We start from the raw sequence: 20,672 nt of genomic DNA on the forward strand, positions 1-20,672 counted from the left end.
GGGTCTGGAACCCGCGGGCTCAGGCAATCCACTCACCTCAGCCTCCCAAAGCGCTGGGATTACAGGTTGAGCCACCGAGCCTGGCTAGATTTTTAAAACTTACATTAAGTCTCGGTGCAGTGACTCATACCCCACACTTTGGGAGGCTGAAGTGAGAGGACTGCTTGAGCCCAGGAGCAGCCTGGGCAACAGAGACTGGTTGTGGTAGCATGCGTCTATAGTCTCAGTTACTCAGGAGGCTGAAGTAAGAAAATCATCTGAGACCAGAAGTTTGAGACTGTGGTGAGCTGTGATCTTGTCACCACAGTTCAACCTAGGAAACAGAGTGAGAAAAATAAAATAAAGAAAAAATAATAAATTACATTTGGAGTACTTTATTTTGCCTTGAGGTATCAAGTTCTTTTTAAGGACTGTCAGAGTAGTGAGGACCATGTAAGTTAGCTACAGCACAACCAAATAAAGGAATTTTTGTTGAAATAACCAAATAAACTGTGCTATTATATCAGATCATACAAACCTCTTATAACAGATATGCCAGAAAATAGGAATACAAGAGGAAAGCATAGAAAAAAGATACATTTAACATCAGACCATGCAGTGGCTGAAAGGGACTAAAACATGATGTGAATGGTAAATTCTGAGTTTAGTAAATGACAAGCATGTTGGTGCCCAACAAAGGAGGTCTGACCTAAAGTTGACTCCCTGGATCACTATGAGCAGAAACTCTGTTGTCCTCTAGCATATTGTTAAAATGAAAATCACAGGCACTTCAGTTTTCTCATCTGTAAAATGAAGATGTTAAACCACACACTTTCCAAAATTGACTGCACGTCAGAGTCTGTGAACTTTCTAGAAGCACTGTAGACACATTGGAAACAAAACTGTTTTAAAATCAACTTAAAAAAATCAAATGCTATGGTTAGACTAGTTTTCTTCTAGAGTATCTAATTTTTTATGCAAAAAATATTGTAACATATCTATTTAATTTTATATAGTATTTTAAATATACCCAAAGCCTAATATAATAATAATAATAATAATGTCGATGTATCAAATATTATTACTACTGGGGAAATTGGCTATGTGTTTGTGTTTTGATATTAACAATTTAAACTATAGCACACATATCTTTATTTAATACGGGGCACTGAATATATTCCTTCTGATTATCTTCCCATTAGACTTGTGGTCAGAAAGTCCAGGGTGTGCATGCTAGACTGCGATGCCTACTATATCTCTATTTTAAAAAAAAAGGAAAGGCAAAAAGAACCCAAGATTTTCAAAGGTCCTTTAAATGTGAGACTGAAACTTACATCAAAAATTAATTGGATTTGAAGTAAAAGCCAATGGGAAGAATATCTCTCTTAAAATTTAAGAGCATGCTAAAGTGATATCTGATTCCAAAATCAAACCCACATGTATCTGGTTGCTCATTTCTGACACAGTACAGACAATCCTGGTGCGTCCCCACTATGACAGGAAGGGACATCTGTTACCCTGGCCTGCTGGCTCCAGGCACAGCCTCATCATCATAAGGCCATTCCTGTAAATAGAACCCCTGCTGGAAGGGCCTGAACAGGGAGACCCAGCTTTATAAATGCCACAGCTCTTCATGGAGATGAAAACCCAGCCAGAGGGGGCTGGGTCTAATCCTCAGCCTGCTCCAGTCTCAGTCTGCAGAACCAAACCGTCACTGCAACAAGGGTGAATTTTGGCAAGAAAAAAGTATACAAATAGAAGGAGGAGGAGGAGAAAGTAAAGAAGGGGATGGAAGAGAAATAGGGGAGGAGAAGGGAAGAAATGAAGAGGGGAAGAAGAAGAAAAAAGACAATTTGGGGGAAAGACTAAAAAAATTCTTTCCATGGCCACAAATTCAAATTTTGTAGCCTTGGAAAAACAGATGTTCTCTAACTGCTTCCCTTAAAAAAGATCTGACAGAAGTGTACACTGTTGTGCAAGACAGAAGCGTCCAGTCTACCATGTAGGGGGCAGCCTATACTGTGAGCTCAACCTTCAATGAGTCAACAAGTCTTCAGCCTAAAGTGACTCCCTGGAATGCCAACTACGAGCAGAAGTTCTCCAGTCCTGTAGTACACTGCTCAAGTGCACCTCCTTATCAGATGTCAGTTCCTGCCTCCCTGCTGTTGAACGGGATCCAAGTGGCAACTCCTGCCCTCTTCCACTCTCATTTCCTTCCACTGTGCTCCCTCCTGCACCTGCTTGTGGTCTGTAAAAGTGTGGTCTGCAGGAACAGGCACTGCAGAGCCAGACCACCATTCAAGCTTAGTTACTTATACTTTGGTCCATGCTTGAATGTTGTTGGATAACATAACATCTGATACTTGCTGAGCCTAGCTTATGCAAACTGGGCATAAACAGAAAGTTCAAGAAGGTTTGCCACCCCCCTTTTCCCATCCCCTTTTCTAATGAAATTATAACTTGAACTTTTAGCCCTAAATAAAGATACATCTAGAATTATGGGTACCCTGTTATCAATTCCTAGTCGAGAATCAGAACCTTTGCTATCTATTGGGAGCCAGCCTTGGAGGTCCACATGATTGACAGGGTCCCGGTGGGCCGAAGACCCCGGGCCGCAGGGCGAGCCCGGGAAGCTGAGGCCCTTCTGTCTTCCACCTTTGCTGTTTGATATGGCTGAAGAAATTCTGTGCAGTCGTGGAAGAAGAAAATGGCATGTTTATGTGAAGTACTCACACCTAACCTGAGAATGTCATGGCTCATTTTCCCATTTTCCCACTATGCCGCTTGGCCTTTTCTAACATATGCAAGGGTTACACTCTGAAGCACATCAAGAATGCTTTCTTTCACTTGGTTATAAGTTACTAGATATTGCTTGAGTAAAAAATGATATAAGTATATTCACTCCTTATTTGATTGAGAATTATGCAGTTTAGTGGTCAGACATAAGGTTTTTTAGAAGCACAAGTTTATGGTAAGTTCATTATGAGCTCATTATAAGTTCTAACACTTATCTAGGAGTTTTGTAGGTGATTTATAACACTGTCTTCACAGACTTAGGATAAAAGATTAATCGTTAAGGTTTTTACTTCATAAAACATTTTAAGTAAACATTTTAAGTTAAATTTTAAGTAAACATTTATAGAGTGGATTTTCACTGAATTCATGATATACTAATTAGATACTTTTATGATAATTAACTAAATACAGAAAGCAACCTTGGGGGCCTGGGAAATGTCATTAAAAGCTTCTCTTGAGTTTTCTTTAGAAATAAACACTGCATGATAAGAGAAAAGTAACGAAGACACCTGGACAAGAAAGGTGATTGCAAAAGCTTTGAAGGTCGTAAAAGCCCCAAAGAGAACTGCTACATGAAGAACCGTGCACCTGGGAACTTTCTTGAAGCACTTCAAGGACTGTAATTTGGGACTCTTTTGAAGAGAGTTGCTGGCAGTGCTATTCTAGACATGATAATTGTTTTATCCATGTATTACTCATAATTGGTAAATGTAATATCATACAAGTTTATATAATCAATATTCATATGTATGAGGGTTGACAAAAATTATTAGGCTCTGGTTATGTTTAACAAGGTTTTTACTTTGTGTCATTAAGTTTTAGTGCTATAGCTACTTTGAAGATTGTTTTAAGTTCGTAAGTTTAAGTTCACACAATGATAAAATTGGTGCCTCAAAGATAATAATAATTGCTCCACTGCCTATCTTAAGACAAAGATGTTTTCCAGGAGGTTGCCAAGCATAAGGGAAAACAGCCAAATCACCATTATCCTAAACTTAAAAGCTCATTGGCAATTATGCAACCATAATAATTTTAGTTGTGTTAGTTTTAATTCATTGTTTCATTCACTTTATATGTTTATCCAAAGTAATGATTAGTGTATGTATTTTCACAGCAAGTGACCTTCATAGTTATTCTTTAAAAGCTAGCCACTGTTGTTTGGTCAAGTTAATGGGCTTCATATTCCTGCTATCACTAGGTACAGTCTATAGTTTGTTTTAGTGAATTTATGGCCTTTTTAATTAGACTAGTGATGTGGAACTGAAATCAAAGTAAACCTTGTATGCATTATGTTTAGTTTAAGTGAAACTCCTTTTACACTTATCTCAAGACTCATTAACTGAAAGTAGATACTGTTTTTGGCTTATTCGTTTCTTCTAAAGACCGCTAGATGGTGGTAACTTTTAAAACATATGTACATGAAGGAATTTTCTTTGTCTTGCCCCTTTTACAAATGCTATAAAAGCTTTCTGTTAACTAACAAAGGATGTCATCTGCTCAGGAAGCAGGTGTCCGGGAATATTGCGTCCGTCTTTCGCCTATCCGTCTCTCCTTCAGGAGATCTCACGACCTGGCAAAAGGGGCTGGACCCCTAAAGCTATCCCAATCTGTGCTTTTATTTCCCTCCCGGAACAAGTCATGAAATGGAAAGTTTAGGAAGGGGTGGGTGGTAGCTATGATTCAGTGAGTATCTGGGGCTTGTGGGTTGGTTACAGTTGAGAGGGAGGGGGTGGAATTGTGCATGTGAGGGTGCAGAAGTGTGGAGGATCACTTTTATCTATTATTTCTTTTTTCCCTAAGAGTTGTTTTGCTAGAAAATCCACTCCGTTTGAGTAAATATGAAACCAGCCACTTGGCTTTAGTGATAATACTTGGCAGCCTCTGAAGCAAAGCGCCTGCTCCCAAGCCCTTAGCACCCCCTTCACCATGAGTCAAAGATACTTAAATAGAATCTCAGCACGCTGGAGTTGACTGCCAATGGTCACTGCACCCCCTCTGTGCCCCGAAAAAGCTGTATCCACTCAAGCAAATGACTGCTATATATGTTTGGGGAGGGGGGCAGGAGCAAAAAACAAACAAAAGCAACTTTTAAAACCCCCATAATGCTAGATCCTAGGCTTTTCTATGAATTGACAACATGCTAACTTAAACAAGTTTAGGAATTGAAGTTTACTAAAACTTTCAGAATCCTGAGGTCATTGCTGGGTGGATTATAGGACCTGGGCAAGGAGAAAGTCTCCTGATTCATTGTGTGTGTGTGTGTGTGTGTGTGTGTGTATGCACACAAATGTAGGGACATTGAGACACATGCTTGAAGTCCAAACAGCTTTTGGCAATCAATGTGTTCTCACGGCCACCCAACCCCACCTCGTTGATCTCATCTCTCACGGTGCAGTGCTCCAAGCTGCGGGACAGGGTCCTTTCGTACTCCTCAGCCTTGGCACGCCAGTGCCTGCTGTCCTCCTCAAGAATCTCCAGCTGCAGCTGTAGGTTCTTTGCAGAAACATTAGCGCAGTTCTAAAAATGAAAGACAGATGGAAGAAACAAAGGGAATGGACAAAACAGGCTATTTACCTGCACTGTACAACTCACAAATGACACTTTTTAAAAGCAGAAATAGGCTCCTAATTTATTTTACCTTAAACACGTTTGAATGTCAGTATTTCAGAAAGAAGCCAGACACCCAACATTATGAAAAAGACATTTCCAATCTCGAGTCTCTAGTTTTGAAGATTTGTTCATCACACCCAATTCCTCAGAGACACCATTCATTATAAGGTATAATTTTTACTTCAAAAGGCATAAAATATGCATTAGAAACATTTGACTTCTGCACTATAATTTTCCTGTCAACTTGAGCTTAACCTCACGATCATTATGCAAGTGCTCAAATCTCTACTCGGCATGGAGGGGCTGCTGGTGCCGAAGCCAGAGGAGCGTTGGAGAACAATTTACATTATGGGTACAAAGTGAGACTTCCTACTTTCTTTTTTCTCTTTAAAATCAATTTACTAATAAAACAAAACTCTTTAAAAAGAAAGCTCTTTCCTAGCCAAAAAAAAAAAAAGATTATATTAACAGCAACAGATAATTTTGTCTGTTTTAAAACATATGTTTTAGGTTTATTGCGTTTCTTATACTTAAGTAGATATCTGAAATGTACTTTAAAATAAAATTAGTCATTATGATTTTATTATACATATTGACAAAATAAACACAATATTTTCTCCTCTCAGATTAGGAATTTGGAGAGAGATTTTTTTAACATCAGTGCCCAGTGTATTCTTTATGAAAATTTGACCTGGAAATCTCTTTTAGGTTTCTCTTTGAAAGTCTATCCAGTGGCATAAGGCAGATCCCAGAACCCTGTCTAGATCCAGGAGGCTTGGGCTCTTTCTTTCTGGGCTTTTATGGCTAAGAAAGGCGACTTCTCGGGCCTCAAATTCATCTATACAATCAGGGCTCTGACTGGGAGGAGCTCTAAGATCTAGGTGGTCTTCTAGATCTCAATGCTAAAGCAGCATTGTCCAACAGAAATATAATGCGAACCACACAAATAACTTTAAAAATTTTAAGTCACATCAAAAAGTAAAAAAAAGGTGAAATTAATGTTTATAATATAGTTTATTTAATTAAATATGTGCAAATATCACCATTTTAAAATGCAACCAATATTAAAAATATTAATACAAGTTTTTCCCATAGTAAGTGTTTGGAATCTGGTGTGTATTTCTTACTTTGAGCATATCGCAATTATTGTTAAATTTCTATAAAAACTATTTTATCTGTATTTAAATTTCATGAAATTTACAGTTTCAAAAGTTGACTCATATATCCAAGCTGCTCCCAATATACTTGAATATTTTCCAATAGCTATATTGAGAATCAGCTTTTAAATTAAATAAAATTTAAAGTTTAGTTCTTTAGCTGCATTAGCCACATTTCAAATACAAAAACTGACTACCATATTGGTCTACACAGCTCTATAATATAAATACTCTTTTAAAAAATTAGTATAACAATAGGTATATAAACAAAACTTTTATATTCAGAGTTCTTACTTAAATTTTTTTCTTTTGTCATGGTAGAAACACACCACAAATAACTACATTCAATGGCTTGCTGTATTTTTATTTTAACATATACTATGCAATCTGCTTGATTTCTTTCATGTTATAGCTCAAGCCCCACTAGAATTAAGTATAAATGATAGTGCCCTAAGATGCTTACTGGCCGCTGCACCGATGAGATGATCTCCATTCCTAATGAAAGAGCCAGCTTACAGAGATGGTCTACATGAGCCTGCTTTTCCCGAGAGCGTCTGAGGCAAGTCTGGGCATCACGAGCATCATCCAGTTGCTCTAGCAACTCCAGTTCTCTTGATTTGATGAGATGTTCCACCTGGAATTTAGGGCATTAACAATTAGCCTGGGTTTTACATAAAGACAGATTGTTTTTAAGCCTATTTTCTATAACATATTTTACTAGCTGGTTAAAATGCTGCCAAGTCCATCCCTACTTACTGGCGTTATTGCCAAATAAATGTTAGAATGCTGCAAATTCAATGGGTGATAATTGAGCAGCTACTGTTATCAATTCTATTAAAAAAGGAAATGCTCTTTTTGGTCATAACCAAAAATCTCAATGGGATATCTAGGCCTGTGATCTGGGTGAATTCAGAGGCTATTTTAAAGGAATATCAACACACCTCCATTTTGTGTTGAGGCTAATAACGATAACATTTTTGTTAAAAAAAAAAAAAAAAGTCACCAACAAGTAAATATTTACTAAGCACTCCATGATGTCAGGTACTTGAGATACAAAAAAAAAAAAAAAAATTAAACTTCATTTCTGCCCTCATAGAGCTTACACTTGAATTGGAGGAGGGGAGCTGCATTTACCAAAAAGTAACTAAGCATCAAGATACTAAATATGCAAGATGTGTGGAATAAACAATGAGCAGTCTGAGATTTTAGAAGAGAGAGAAATCACTTCAAATGAGGCAGAATTGTTGGAAAGAAGTACAGGGAATGAATAATAGGGAGGAGAAAGACCTGTCAGATAGTGGTAGCCTGAGAACCAAAGCTTGGGGTTAAGAATGTGTCAGATCAATTTGGCTGGAATATAAGGAAAGATTGGGACATAGTAAGAGATGAGTTAGGGTCCAGATTGTGTAAGCTTCTAATTTCAGAATAAGTAACTTAACATTTATTTATTATACAATAATTAATTTTTAATAAACGCGGGATCTTTCAGACATCATTCTAATCCTTACCTCTTCCTTGACTTGGTGGAACTTGACTACCTTGTACAGGATATCCTCGTAATCTTGGATTCTCTCTTTCTGTTTTTGATGGAGGTGAGTAAGGTCCTTCAGTTGTTGAGACTTCTCTTTCACAGGGGCTCCTTTGCCACTTAACTCTTCTGATTCTTTCATAATGAACTGAACCTCATCATTCAGTTGCTAGAACATTGAAGACAACACAAGAAATCCAACTTTTAGAGAGCATTTTTACTTTGTAACTGACCATATGAAGGTCTAACTAATGAATCATTTTCTCATTTTTTAGCAAATACTTATTTTGAGCCCTCCTCCTCAAATTTGGGCCTTGTGTTATGTTAGGGATATATTGTTCCATCCTCATTTTCTCAGAAATTAAAAGAAAAATACAAGGAATGCAAAAAAGGGATTTCAAAGCTAGCTGTTGAGACAAAGTTAGGCAGTACTATGGCACACCAAATATTCTAGTCACCTGTTATTTTGTTTTATTTTACTTTATTTTATTTTGAGTCAGAGTCTCACTCTGTCACCCAGGCAGGAGTGAAGTAGCACGATCACAGCTCACCACAGCCTCGACCTCCCAGGCTCAGGCAAAACTTCCACCTCTGCCTCCCAAGTAGGAGGAACTATGGCATGCAACACTATGCCTGGGTATTATTTTTATTTTTTGTAGAGACGAGGTCTTGCTATGTTGCCCAGGCTGGTCTCGAAATCCTGGCCTGAATAGATCTTCCTGCCTCAGTCGCCCACAGTGCTGGGATTACAGGTTTTTTTGTGAGTCACTGTGGCATTTTAGATATTTTATAAATTTTAAACATTTTAGATATTTTATAAAGCCCCATGATCATCTCTCATATTTAATACAGACTAGGATCAGGTGGTATGGTAAAAACACAAAAAGAAGATGAGTGTAAAAATGTATCAGGGGAATTACTTGTGCTCTGTGATAAAAGAATGACTAGAATAAACCACCAGCTAGACAGCAGAATAGATATGCAACTTCAAAAGCCATCATCCCATGATCCACAATAGCTACCACATGCATGGAGGGGTAAACTGCCGTCCCTTTTCCTAGCACTGCTCAGATATCCCTTATGCTAACCCAGATTCTAGAGTTGAATCTGCAAAGTGTCCACAGTATAAAGAAGATGCTACTATAACTTCAGGGATGGATCTTGCATCAGATATAAAAGTAGTGGAAATGATTCAGACTAAGGAGATAATTTTCAGAAGAGTGACCCAAAAAGGATCTTCAAGTTCAAATTGAGCATGTGGGCGTCAGATATATGCACATCACAGTGACAGGGCTAAAATAAGCGTGGTGATAGCATCCCAATTTAGAAGAACGTACACATATGAGGAGGGACCCAAACAACACTGGAATTTATTTATAAAGAATTGTGTATTTATTCTTACATATTTAAACTTCAGTCAACTTCAAAGTACTTTCCGTTTGATGCAATACACCTATCAAAACATTTTTTTTCCCACTGCTCAAAACAGTTTTTGGACTTGTTAATTTTGATGCCCTTTAGTGCTTCTGCCATTTTTTGTTTCACTTCCTTCACATCAGCAAATTTTCCCTTTGAGGACTTTTTTTCATCCAGGGAAAAAATAAAAAGTCGCTCAGGTGAGATTGAGTGAATAAGGAGGGTGGGTCATACTGTTTCAAAAACTGCTGAACACTCAGCATGGTGTGGGCAGGTTGTTTATGTAAATCATCCATCATGAAATGGGCAAATGTGTTGAAAGAATCTCCAAAAAAAATTTCACTGAAGCCAAACGCAGCCTCTCACAACAATGCTGGCTGGTACGCTGATGCCAATTGGCTCCTAGAAGGAACTACAGGAAGCCCAGCCTCCAAAAGACAATTCTGGGTTATTTTGGATCCCTCCTCGTACATGCAAACAGGTGTGCACAAAAGAAATGCAAATAAGCATATAACACAGGGTATACCAAAGAATCTAATGTAGGTCAGTCATGTTTGCTGAGAGCTTTGCCTAAAATGTTTTTTTTTTTTTGAGTTGAAGTCTCACTCTGTCGCCCAGGCTGGAGTGCAGTGGCACACTCACAGCCATCCCAGTGTCAACCTGCTGGGCTCTGGTGAAACTTCCACCTCAACCTTCCAAAGAGCCGGAACTACAGGCATGCACTACCACGCCCAGCTAATTTTTTATTTATTGTAGAGAGGAGGTCTCACCAAGTTGCCCAGGCTGATCTAGAACCCCGGGACTCAGGCAATCCACTCGTCTCGGCCTTCCAAAGTGCTGGGATTATAGGCTGAGCCACCGAGCCTGGCCCAAAAGTGTTTTTGATGTGTTACAATAGTGTGTGTGTGTGTGTGTGTGTGTGTGTGTGTGTGTGTGTGTGTGTGCGCGCGCGCATGCGTGCATGTGTGTGTGTGTGTGTGTGTGTGTGTGTGTGTGTGTGTGTGTATAGCAGGAGTGGTTATTAAATTACAGTTTGGTCCGCATGGAACCTACAATTAGACATTCCCTGAAGGAATCTTCAATCTTCTGATTTGGGGATACTTTAAAGCCCACACTTATGAAGCAGTGAAAGACAGAAACATGAATATCTTAAATTTGCAGCAAAGAACAGGCATCCAGGCAGGGGAACTAGCAAATGACAATCTTTGGCAGATGTATCAAGTTTAAGAGAGTCAGAAGATGGGGAAATAGTGAATGCTTTAATCAGTCAGGGGCCAGGAACATGATTCATGGTTTCATTTCTCATATCCCAAGAGTTTTCTGAGGGGGGAATGGATAACACAGCAAAGTTCCTGAGATGGCAGTAGAAGCTTGGTGGTGGAGATAGTGACATCACAGTGGTCACCTCAGGAACCTAGGGCAGATCCTTGTTCTGCTGTGTTTCAATTTCAAATAATTCCATACTCCCCAGGAAAAGGATTAGCATGAATATATATGATAAATACATTTATAGTTTAATAAGTAACATAAAATTTTTTTGTTTCTGAGTCAGGACCTCATTCTGTCTCCTAGACTGGAGTGCAGTGGCAAGATCACAGTTCACCACAGTCTTGACTGCCTGGACTCAGGCGATCCTTCTGCCTCAGCCTCCCCAGGAGCTGGGACTACAAGCATACACTACCATGCCCAGTTATTTTATTTTTTATTTTTTTGTAGAAATGAGGTCACACTATGTTACCTAGGCTGGTCTCAAACTCCTCGGCTCAAGTAATCCTTCCTTGGCCTCTCAAAGTGCACAGATGTGAGCCACTGTGCCTAGTCTGGCAATGTAAACTAAAATAATCTAAAACAAAAATATATTTAGGGCATTTTGTAGCCTGAATGGCTATCTATCACCACATACAGAGGGGTGCAGGAAAACAGTAAGGAAAATGAGTTTTTAACGTGGATTTTTAGACAAGCAGTGGTTTTGTTTTAAAAAAAAATGAAGATTCACCAGCCAGTTAAAATTAGTTAGGTAAACTGCAACCAAACAGTTTTTGAATTTTTTCCCATTCACCCAAATCCATCAATGGATGTCTTCACCTGGAACTGAGGTTTCATTTCATTCCACTTTTTTCGTAGATCTAAAATGGTCTGGAGGTTTCCTCCAAGGTCAAGTGCAGACACAGGCATAAGTACTTCCTGAAGAAGTTTTAAGTTGTGAGTAGTCTGAAATAAACATTGAATAGTTATGCATGTTGTTTTTTCTGACACCCCCAGCAAATATGCTATGATCTTTCAAGTCATGACGTACAGTTTCATCAAACTTTTCAACTCCCATGAAAACATGAGTGTTTTGTTAAAACATGAGTGTCTCACCTCAAGTGAGCTCATGGTTCTAAATCACAAAAGAACAAAAGTACAGGCCCTTGGCTTCCCTTACCTTTTTTAGTTTTGTTGTGGCAAAATATACATTGCAAAAATTTACCACTTCTACTCTGTTTTAAATGTACAGTTCAGAAGCATTAATATATTCACACTGGTGTGCCATTACCATCATCAATCACCATTCGTCTCTAGAACCTTTTCTTTTTCTTTTTTCCTTTTGAGTTGGAGTCTCACTCTGTCGCCCAGACTGGAGTGCAGTGGCTGCTCCCGGCCTCTGCAGCCTCGACCTGCTGGGCTCCAGCGATCCTTCCGCCTCAGCCTTCCGAGTAGCTGGAATTGCAGGCAAGCACTACCACACCCGGCTTATTTTTGATTTGTTGTAGAGATGATGTCTCACCAAGTTGCCCAGGTGGGTCTCAAACCTTTTCATCATCCCAAACATTCAACAACAGTTCTCCATTCCCTCCTTCCCCACGTGCTCCCTCCTCTAGCCCCTGGTTACCTCTACTCTGCTGTCTCTAGGAATTTGACTACAGGTACCTCATACAGATGGAATCATGGTGTCTGTTAGCATAATGTTTTCAAGGTTCATTCATGTTACCTTTTTTAGCTGCTCTGTGAACGCTCCCCACCGCTGTTTCACGGGCTTGCTTTCAGTGGCTTTAAGTCGCCATGCCACCCAAAGGAGGCTAAGCTCTTCCCTTACTGCCTTCCAGTCTTCCATAGTGTTCTTCATCATGTTCACTTCATTCTTCTCATTTAATATGTCATTCTCTTTTGCCTGTTAAATGAACAATTCATATAATGGAGTTTCTTTCCTAAGAGAAACAAATTTTTTTGCATACAACTATTTTAGGGAGCAAACACTTTATCACTGCCAAAGCAGAGTATGGTCCTGATAGCCAAACAAGTCTGAGTATCTTTTGCAGAGGCACAGTTAGGCTCTCCAAACACACATCCTATGTTCAGATACCTGGTCCCAAGTTCTTCAAGATCCAGGTAGTGTTTGTATTCCCACTTAGGGTCTGGTTATTTCCTGAGTCTGAAGAGTGATTTAATGAGCATGGGAATCCAGAATTTTTGAAGTCAAGATTTTTTAAATGCATACATTTTAAGGTGTACTCTATCTTTTATTTTACATTCATTAGAAGATGTCAAAATATCAGTATCAATGTTCTAGACCTCTATTTTCTTCTTTAAACAATCTCATCGTGTCTATTACAACTATTTTAAATTTCTTTCAGTTTCTCAAGTTTCTTCACTTTGTGAGAACTGAAATGTATATCTATAGCTCTATATTCATAAATCTATCATGTGCCAGAAGCACACTATCTAAATTCAAAGACTTCACTTCCCAACTTTCATATATTATGACTGACTGGCTTAAACATAATGGTTTTAAACAAGGGGAGATTCAACCGGAGGCAGAAGGATAAGAGGAGCAAAGAGTAAGACTGTGTGCTTTATTTCTGTACAAACATTAAAAAAGTATAGGGACATGTATTTGGCAAAGCAATGTTTTGCTTTGTTTTTTGCTTTGATGACCAACCTTTCTAAATAAATCCTTGAATTTCTATCATTGAAAACAGTGATTGACAGTATCATAAATACTTACAGGATATTTTAGCTATCGGTCATTTCATTTTTAAATTATTGCATTATTTTAAATAATATTAATATCGCACAGTTTCATATATATGTGTGTATATATTTGTTTTTCATTTTTGAGGGGACAGGAGTCTCGCTCTGTTGCCCAGCCTGGAGTACAGAGGCACAATCATAGTTCATTGCAGCCCTGAACTCCTGAGTTCAAGCAATCCTCTCACCTTAGCTTCCGGTGTTGCTGGGACTACAGGCACATGCTACCATGCCTGGCTAATTTTTTAATTTTTTGTAGAAACAGGCTGGTCTTGAACTCCTGGCCTCAAGTGATTCTCCTATCATGGCTTAAATTTTTACATTATTTTAGACAATATAAAGTGGTAATTAACTGGAAAAAAGTTTAACTGCAGGTCTTAAATGAGATTTCTTCCATGAATCTGGGGATCTAATAATAAGATAATATATTCTGCCACTATGATTAACAAAATACAATAAATTATGAAAGATATCAGATTATAATGGGATTCACCCTAAATTATATTTTTACCTATACTATAAAGCTAGTTCTTATATATTATTAAAAAACTATCCACCAAAATGCAATGTAATATGTTCTATAATTTAATACAAACTTTGAAATTGCAGTATGCCAATGACAACTATAACCGGAAGGGTATGGTTTTCCGAGTGAGGTTGAAGGGAGAGCTCTAGTAGAATTTGTTAATGTCTAGCTAGTAGGATCTAAGAAAAGTGATCATGTATTTGGCAGACTTAAGTATTTCAGCCACTCAAGAATATTAAATAATTTGTCTGAGATCCAGGTAGTAAACACAGTATTATTTTAGTTTATGAAGGGCATGGGCAATTTTGCCACAATCTAATCTAAATAGTCACTAAATTACTCATTTTTTGCTTAGAGTCATGCACAATAAATGGTTTTCTTATGTCTTGCTTTCCAAATATTTTGATAACAGGAAGGCTGTATCCCAAATAGCATTCTTGGTATTGACTGCTATAAATTAATAAATTGCTTCTTTTATCAAGATATCTGCCAGAACTTGGACCCGAATCAGTTTCTCTGATCTTAATGATTTTTAAATGAACTGAAATTTTTTTCAGAAACCAAAGAAAACATTTATTTACATATTTCATGTTGATACATTTCTATTTTTTATGAAGAACACAAATATGAATAAGCAAACTTTTCTCTCAAAGAGCTTACAATCTTTTGGAGGAAAATATTCAATTTCGAGCTTAAAAATATGAGCCACTGCAAACCAATCAGGAGCAGAACACTCAGCTGAATATGTCAGCTGGTCTGCCTTCTTACCAACCAAACTGGTCACCACATTTCAACAATAATGTTTATTTAAAAGTCTAATGGTCCAAAAGATATGATGAGAATAAAAAATATATTTTTTACTTGCTTTACCAACAATTATCTCAGCATGTTGCTAAATCAATAAAGTTAATTATCATGTGGGCTTTAATTTTTATCAATAAGAAGGAACTTATCATATGACAGTGGTAAAGTCCTTGGGCTAAGATGACCATAATTATGAGATCAAGATAAAGGACTACCGAGGTACAGTAGTAAAATACACACTATTTCTGGGAACTTTAAGCGGGCATTTGACTCTCATGATAACCTAAGTTTATTTAGATGTAGATGCAAAATATAATTTGGAATGGGTTCCTGATACAGGTCTTAAAAATTGAAAACTCTGTACAGTCTTAAACATTCTAAGTAAGAAATAAAGGACTTCTGGGCAGAATGGAGTAGCCAGTTGCAGAGCAGTGCTTCTGCTTAGAGCACCTAGAAAAGCTGGATGAATTCAGAAAGCATCTGTTTGAAGGCAGCAGACAGCTACTGTGGCAACCAGAATCAGAGAGGTTAAGACTCCAGAGAGGGAAGAGCCTGAGAGTGGTGAGCTCACCTATCACCACTTATATCTCAGGGTATTTCCCAACTCTGTGCAGACAGGAGACTGAAAATCAAGGCTTTCCTAGAACAGAGAAGCCAACAGATTTTGGCGGACATTTGGAGGGCATCAAGCATACAGATGGTCTTCTAAGGACATTGACAAAATACTGGGGCTATACAGGGCAATGGATTTAAAAACCTAAGCAAAAGACCTCTGAAAAGCAGAGTGGAGTTTTTCCTCAAACAAAGATTTGAATTTGGGACCTTCCAGGAGCAGAGACCTCAGAGAAAGCTCCAGCACTCAGTTGAAATCTCTGGGAACCTAGGGGAACAGAGTAGACTGAGCCAACTCCGCCAGCTTCTGATTGGTTATCGCCCACCAGTGCCTGCCTAGAAAAAGAGGGTGACCCTTTCTAGAAGAAAATGCCATCTGGAAGCCCTTTCATTTTTTAGACATAATATCTGGCATTTGATAAATATTTACTAGTCTTACCAAAAGACAAGACTTCATGCCTGGAAACCAAGAGAAAAAGTAGACAATAGAAAAAGCTCCAGATCCAAATGCTGGTATTAACCAACAAATACTTTAAACACCTAAGATTAATATGGTTCAGAAAAATTTAGGAAAGATGGAGAGAGGAAAACAAATAGAATTGTATCCGAAATTTAAATCTTATAACTAAAGGAACCAACTGTATGTTCCAAAACTGAAAAAATCTCTGAAATGTAGTTAGTGATAAAAAGGTAGACAAAAAAAAAAATGCAGTTTGCAAATATTTAAATTCCCTTGAGTGAAAATTAGAAACATACACAATCAAGAGATGAAAGAACATATACTGAACCAAGTAAAAAATAGATGATAGATAGCTAAGTAATACATTATCTAAATGTTCCAAATGAAAAATAATTTGATTATTTTTAATAGTAACATACCTGTATAACATAAGAAAATGGACAAATTGGTTAGCAAGTTTTCTCTGATAATTAAGGATAGTGTTAGATAAATTAGAACCATGTAATACACATTTTATTTCCACATAGGTTTGAAGAATGATCTTCAAACAACAAGAGTTGAAACAAAAATGATAAAAAGAAAATTGTAGCTCAAAGTAAATGAGGGTAGTTAGAACCTAACCCTTCTAAATGAATTCAGGCTTCAGACTGATATTAATCATATCCTAGGTACTGAGAAAATTGCAAATGTCAGTTATCTTTGAAAATCTACAGAAACTAGAAGGGTCATAAAATCAGAGAAAGAAAAATGTCCTGATTTTCAAAGAGGGGAAAAGATGGATTATACAACTTACATGCTGGTAAACTTCACATTGAAAATCAGTGCAGTAAGTTTGTCACTTATCAAGAATTTTGTGAGTTTTTTGGAAAGTATGCTTTGATCACTAAGAGTCAGCCTTATTTATGTCAAATAATGTTTATATCCTTGATAGGATACTAGGTATATAAACCTTCTTTTGAGCAATTTATTTGAGAAAGTCTTCCGTGATAGACTTAACAAAAAATTATAAAGTAATGGTTTAATTAAAGAGCTATTGGGAACATTCATGATTGTTTAAAAAACCAAAACTGGTTGAGTCAAGAGATTGCCTCATGAATCGGGATGTCAATCGGACCTTTTGGCATTTTTATTAATGAACTAATTGCAGTCATAGAAGACTTACTTGTCACATCCATGAAACTGATCCCAGGAGAGATGGCTGATATCTTAGATAGATTCAAATTAGTTTAACGAGATGGAATCATGGTGAAGACAAACAAAATGAAATTAAGTAAGAACACATATAAAGGCCCACATTTGTATGAAAAAGACAAATGACTGACACAAATATAATATGGGAGAGATCTGGTTTGGAAGAAGCTGCAATAAAAAATGTTATGACAGTTTTACTCTATCAAGCTTAATGTGAACCAGCAAAGGGACATTATTGCTAAAAATGTTAGCATAATCTTAGGTCTTATTAGGAAAGAATAATGTTCAGTTTGTTGTACTCTGTGCTGCAGTTGCATTTCATTCTTTGGTTACAAAGCATGAAGGATTTTGACAAACCATGGAAAATCCCGGGAAGGGGGGATCAGGATGGAGAGAGAAATGATAGCAAGGATTTGTGTGTGTCACACTGCAGGGAAAAGTGAGGTTAGCCATAATAACTGTTTTCAATGTTTAGAGGATTTTCGTTTGTAAATATAAATATAAATACTTTTGTCTATGTAGCTACAGAGGGTTAGGACCAGATTTTTTTTTTTAAAGACAGATTTATGTAACATTAAAAAAAGTTTGCTGGCATTTTCCAACAATAAAATGAGCAGTATCACTAGGAAGATACGTGAGGTATTAAAAGAGGTAGATTAACCATCTTTCCATCTTTTAGGAATTCTATAAGGAGATTTATATGCATTACAAATAAAGTGGATATAAGGCTCCTAGAATATTTTATAGATATAACTCAGGACAACTAAAAATTAGGATCTATTTCTAAATGCAATGAACCTTTGCTATTTAAAAATCTGCTATAGTAAGAAATCATTCAAAATAAAGATTCATCTTAGAATTTGTCTTTAGTCACTGGAAATGTTGGAAGGACTTTGTGGCATGCTCTCAATGTAACTCAGAACTTTTGGGTGAACTTCTGAAGACTCTATGTAATAATAACAAGTCTGCATTTGGATTACAGTCACTCTTCCCTCTTAATAATTAAAATAGCTTTCATGTTATAAGCCAACAAGGGCTCTAGGACCAAGCAAGCATATTAATGTTGGGCTTCAGGACTGATCTAGGTTGAATGAAGCTGAAAAGAACTTCTGAGACCAGCACTGCTGATTAATAGGTGAACTTTTGAATTTATGATTTTGACTTTGACATGGATCCTTGCAGAAGGTGTGATTCATTTAATGTCATTCTCACCATATTTATTAAATTAAGGAACTCAAGTCCTAGGTCGTAGGTTAAAAAACTCTTCTTTAAAAATAGCTGCTGCTGCCTCTCAGTCAAGTCAGAACAATAAGTGGCTTTAGCATCATCCTCTTTCTTCCAAGGGATTTCAGTATGATAAAACTTCTTTAGGCTCTGATACTGTGCTTCTGCCTAAAAAAGAATATAAATGAGAGTTAAGGACACTTAAAAACATTTTCGAAAAAAGAACAATAGATTCCAATAAAAGCCTATATAAAATTAAATTAAAACTACATTTTTAGGATTCTTTAAATAAATACTGAATATTGTCAATTTACTGAAAAGGGATGAAACTCTGTTTAGGTTGTTGACAGACAGGACTACCACTGGGTAGTAGATTGAGCTGACAAGCTTATTATACATAAGAACTACTTATTTTAGCCAAAATCATATTTATAAATTATATGTTTATGGATATGTTTTGCAATTTGGGACAATTTATGTCAAAGACAGTGTGGTTTCATTTAAAGATAAGTTTTATATTTCAGAAGAAAGATACATATATATAGAATCAGGGAATACAAATCAGTGAAAAACATGTCAGTGAAAGATTATTAGTAATTAGTGAATCACAATTAACTTCTAATCAGTGATAAAAGGCTACACATCATTACTAATTTTCTGTATAAGTATTAATATGAAACTGCCTTTGTGAGCTAATTCTATTAAGGTACATTACATTGACTCCGTGGAACTATATTTTCTCATTTACTAACCAATATTATCAGTACTAGATTATTTTAAATCACTCTTCTTGAGCAGAGTTTATATAAAATCAAATGTGTCTGCAGAACTAAAGATTAACATGTAATTGGGTGATGTAAAAATAGCAGAAATTATTTGACACAAGTTTTTATGCATTTTCAATAATACTTAATGGCTGATAGGACAAGACTCAAAGAGCTCATAACTACCAAAGCAATCTAAACGGGGTAAGACATTTCAGGCAATGGTTAGTTACTATATTTTAAAGATTTTAACATTATTTTTCATTTAAATGAACTTAACAGGAGAGCCTGTAAATAGCTCTCATAAACAGAAGTTCTCTCCTTATTTCCATATTCCATTTATTCATGCGTCTATGTTTTGCTGATGCTTGTTCCCTCAGCCAGAGCCATCTTTCCTCAATTTTCTCCTCCAGTTTATCCTTTATGAGCTAGTTAAAATTGTAGGAATTCCCTTGAATCTGTACTAGCTTATTTAAGTGAATTAATGGTGAACTTTAACATTTTATCCATTTTGGGTAAAAGTTATTTGCAACTTGTTTCACTAATGACACTTACCAAACTACCTGAATTTTAGAGGTAACCTGATCAAATTTGCTTTAGAATGACTTTTTTTTTCTTCTTATTTTGCCACAGAAAGAAGGAAAGAGTAAAGAGGAGAATTACAGAAGGCAGACTGAGCAGGCAGAAGAAGACTTCATTAAGCTGGGTAAGAGGTGTTGAGAACCTGAACTGAGGAAGTGATGGTGCAAATAGAAGCAAAGGGCAGGAGTTCAGCAATCTTTTAGATTGGCTCAATCAACAGACACATGATAGCATGGCCTTTCCTTTAGGAAAAACAAAAGGAAAAGGCAGAGGAGGACTGGGGATTGGTGTTTACTAGTTGCTTGATTTTGCATACGTCACATCTTAGAGTCTCAGTTTTCCTCATTTGTAAAATGGGGATAATATTAACTAAAATATAGCGGTGTTGTAAGGATTAAACAGAATCAGGAATGAAGAGCCTGGTGCAAAATAAGAGCTCATTGAGAGACCAACTGAAAGACATTGAAGCTTCTCCAACGAGAGGATGGTGGAGTCATTAGCCCAATGCCAAACTACAGACGGAAAAACATGTTTGAGAAAAAAAAGCACCAGTTGTGTTTTGTTGAGTTTGAGTATCCCACAGGATAGACAGGTAATTGAAAGTATTTGGTCTGAAGTTCAGGCAAGTTGGGGCTGAGGAACCACTCTTGAGTTATTGGTGAACTGAAACCAATGTGACAAAGTAGGTACTGTTTGCAAAACAGAGGGCACAGGCAAGAACTCTGTGACCCACCATACTTAGGAACAAAAAAGAGAAATGAATTAGGAAGAAAGAGAAGGAATGGATAAAGAAGTAGATAGGTTGACTCTCCTTATGTGAAATATCAAAAAAAGGCAAACCTATAGAGACAGGAAGTAGATCAATGCTTACCTGAAGCTGGGGGTGGAAGCCAGGACTAACTAAAAATGTACACCCAGCCGGGGTGGGTGGCTCAGCCTGTAATCCCGCGCCTTTGGGAGGCTGAGGTGAGTGGATTGCCTGAGCCCGCAGGTTCGAGACCTGCCTGGGCAGCGA

The 20,672-nt window shown here is 37.2% G+C and overlaps 1 protein-coding gene across 1 annotated transcript in view; it reads right to left on the bottom strand.

The window, feature by feature from the left end:
• The window catches only part of CCDC141 (coiled-coil domain containing 141), a 223,786-nt gene that overhangs the window by 28,383 nt on the left and 174,731 nt on the right, over positions 1-20,672 (bottom strand). The window contains exons 12-17 of the mRNA XM_008055343.2: positions 18,300-18,479; positions 12,458-12,637; positions 11,572-11,697; positions 8,051-8,239; positions 7,006-7,176; positions 5,143-5,292 (exon numbers count right to left, since the gene is read on the bottom strand). Of these exons, the coding sequence (XP_008053534.1) occupies positions 5,143-5,292; positions 7,006-7,176; positions 8,051-8,239; positions 11,572-11,697; positions 12,458-12,637; positions 18,300-18,479 (996 nt within the window). The remainder of the gene's footprint in view (positions 1-5,142; positions 5,293-7,005; positions 7,177-8,050; positions 8,240-11,571; positions 11,698-12,457; positions 12,638-18,299; positions 18,480-20,672) is intronic.

This window comes from Carlito syrichta, unplaced genomic scaffold, assembly GCF_000164805.1.
Source record: "Carlito syrichta isolate Samal-C Ts95f unplaced genomic scaffold, Tarsius_syrichta-2.0.1 Scaffold301826, whole genome shotgun sequence".
NCBI lineage: Eukaryota > Metazoa > Chordata > Mammalia > Primates > Tarsiidae > Carlito > Carlito syrichta.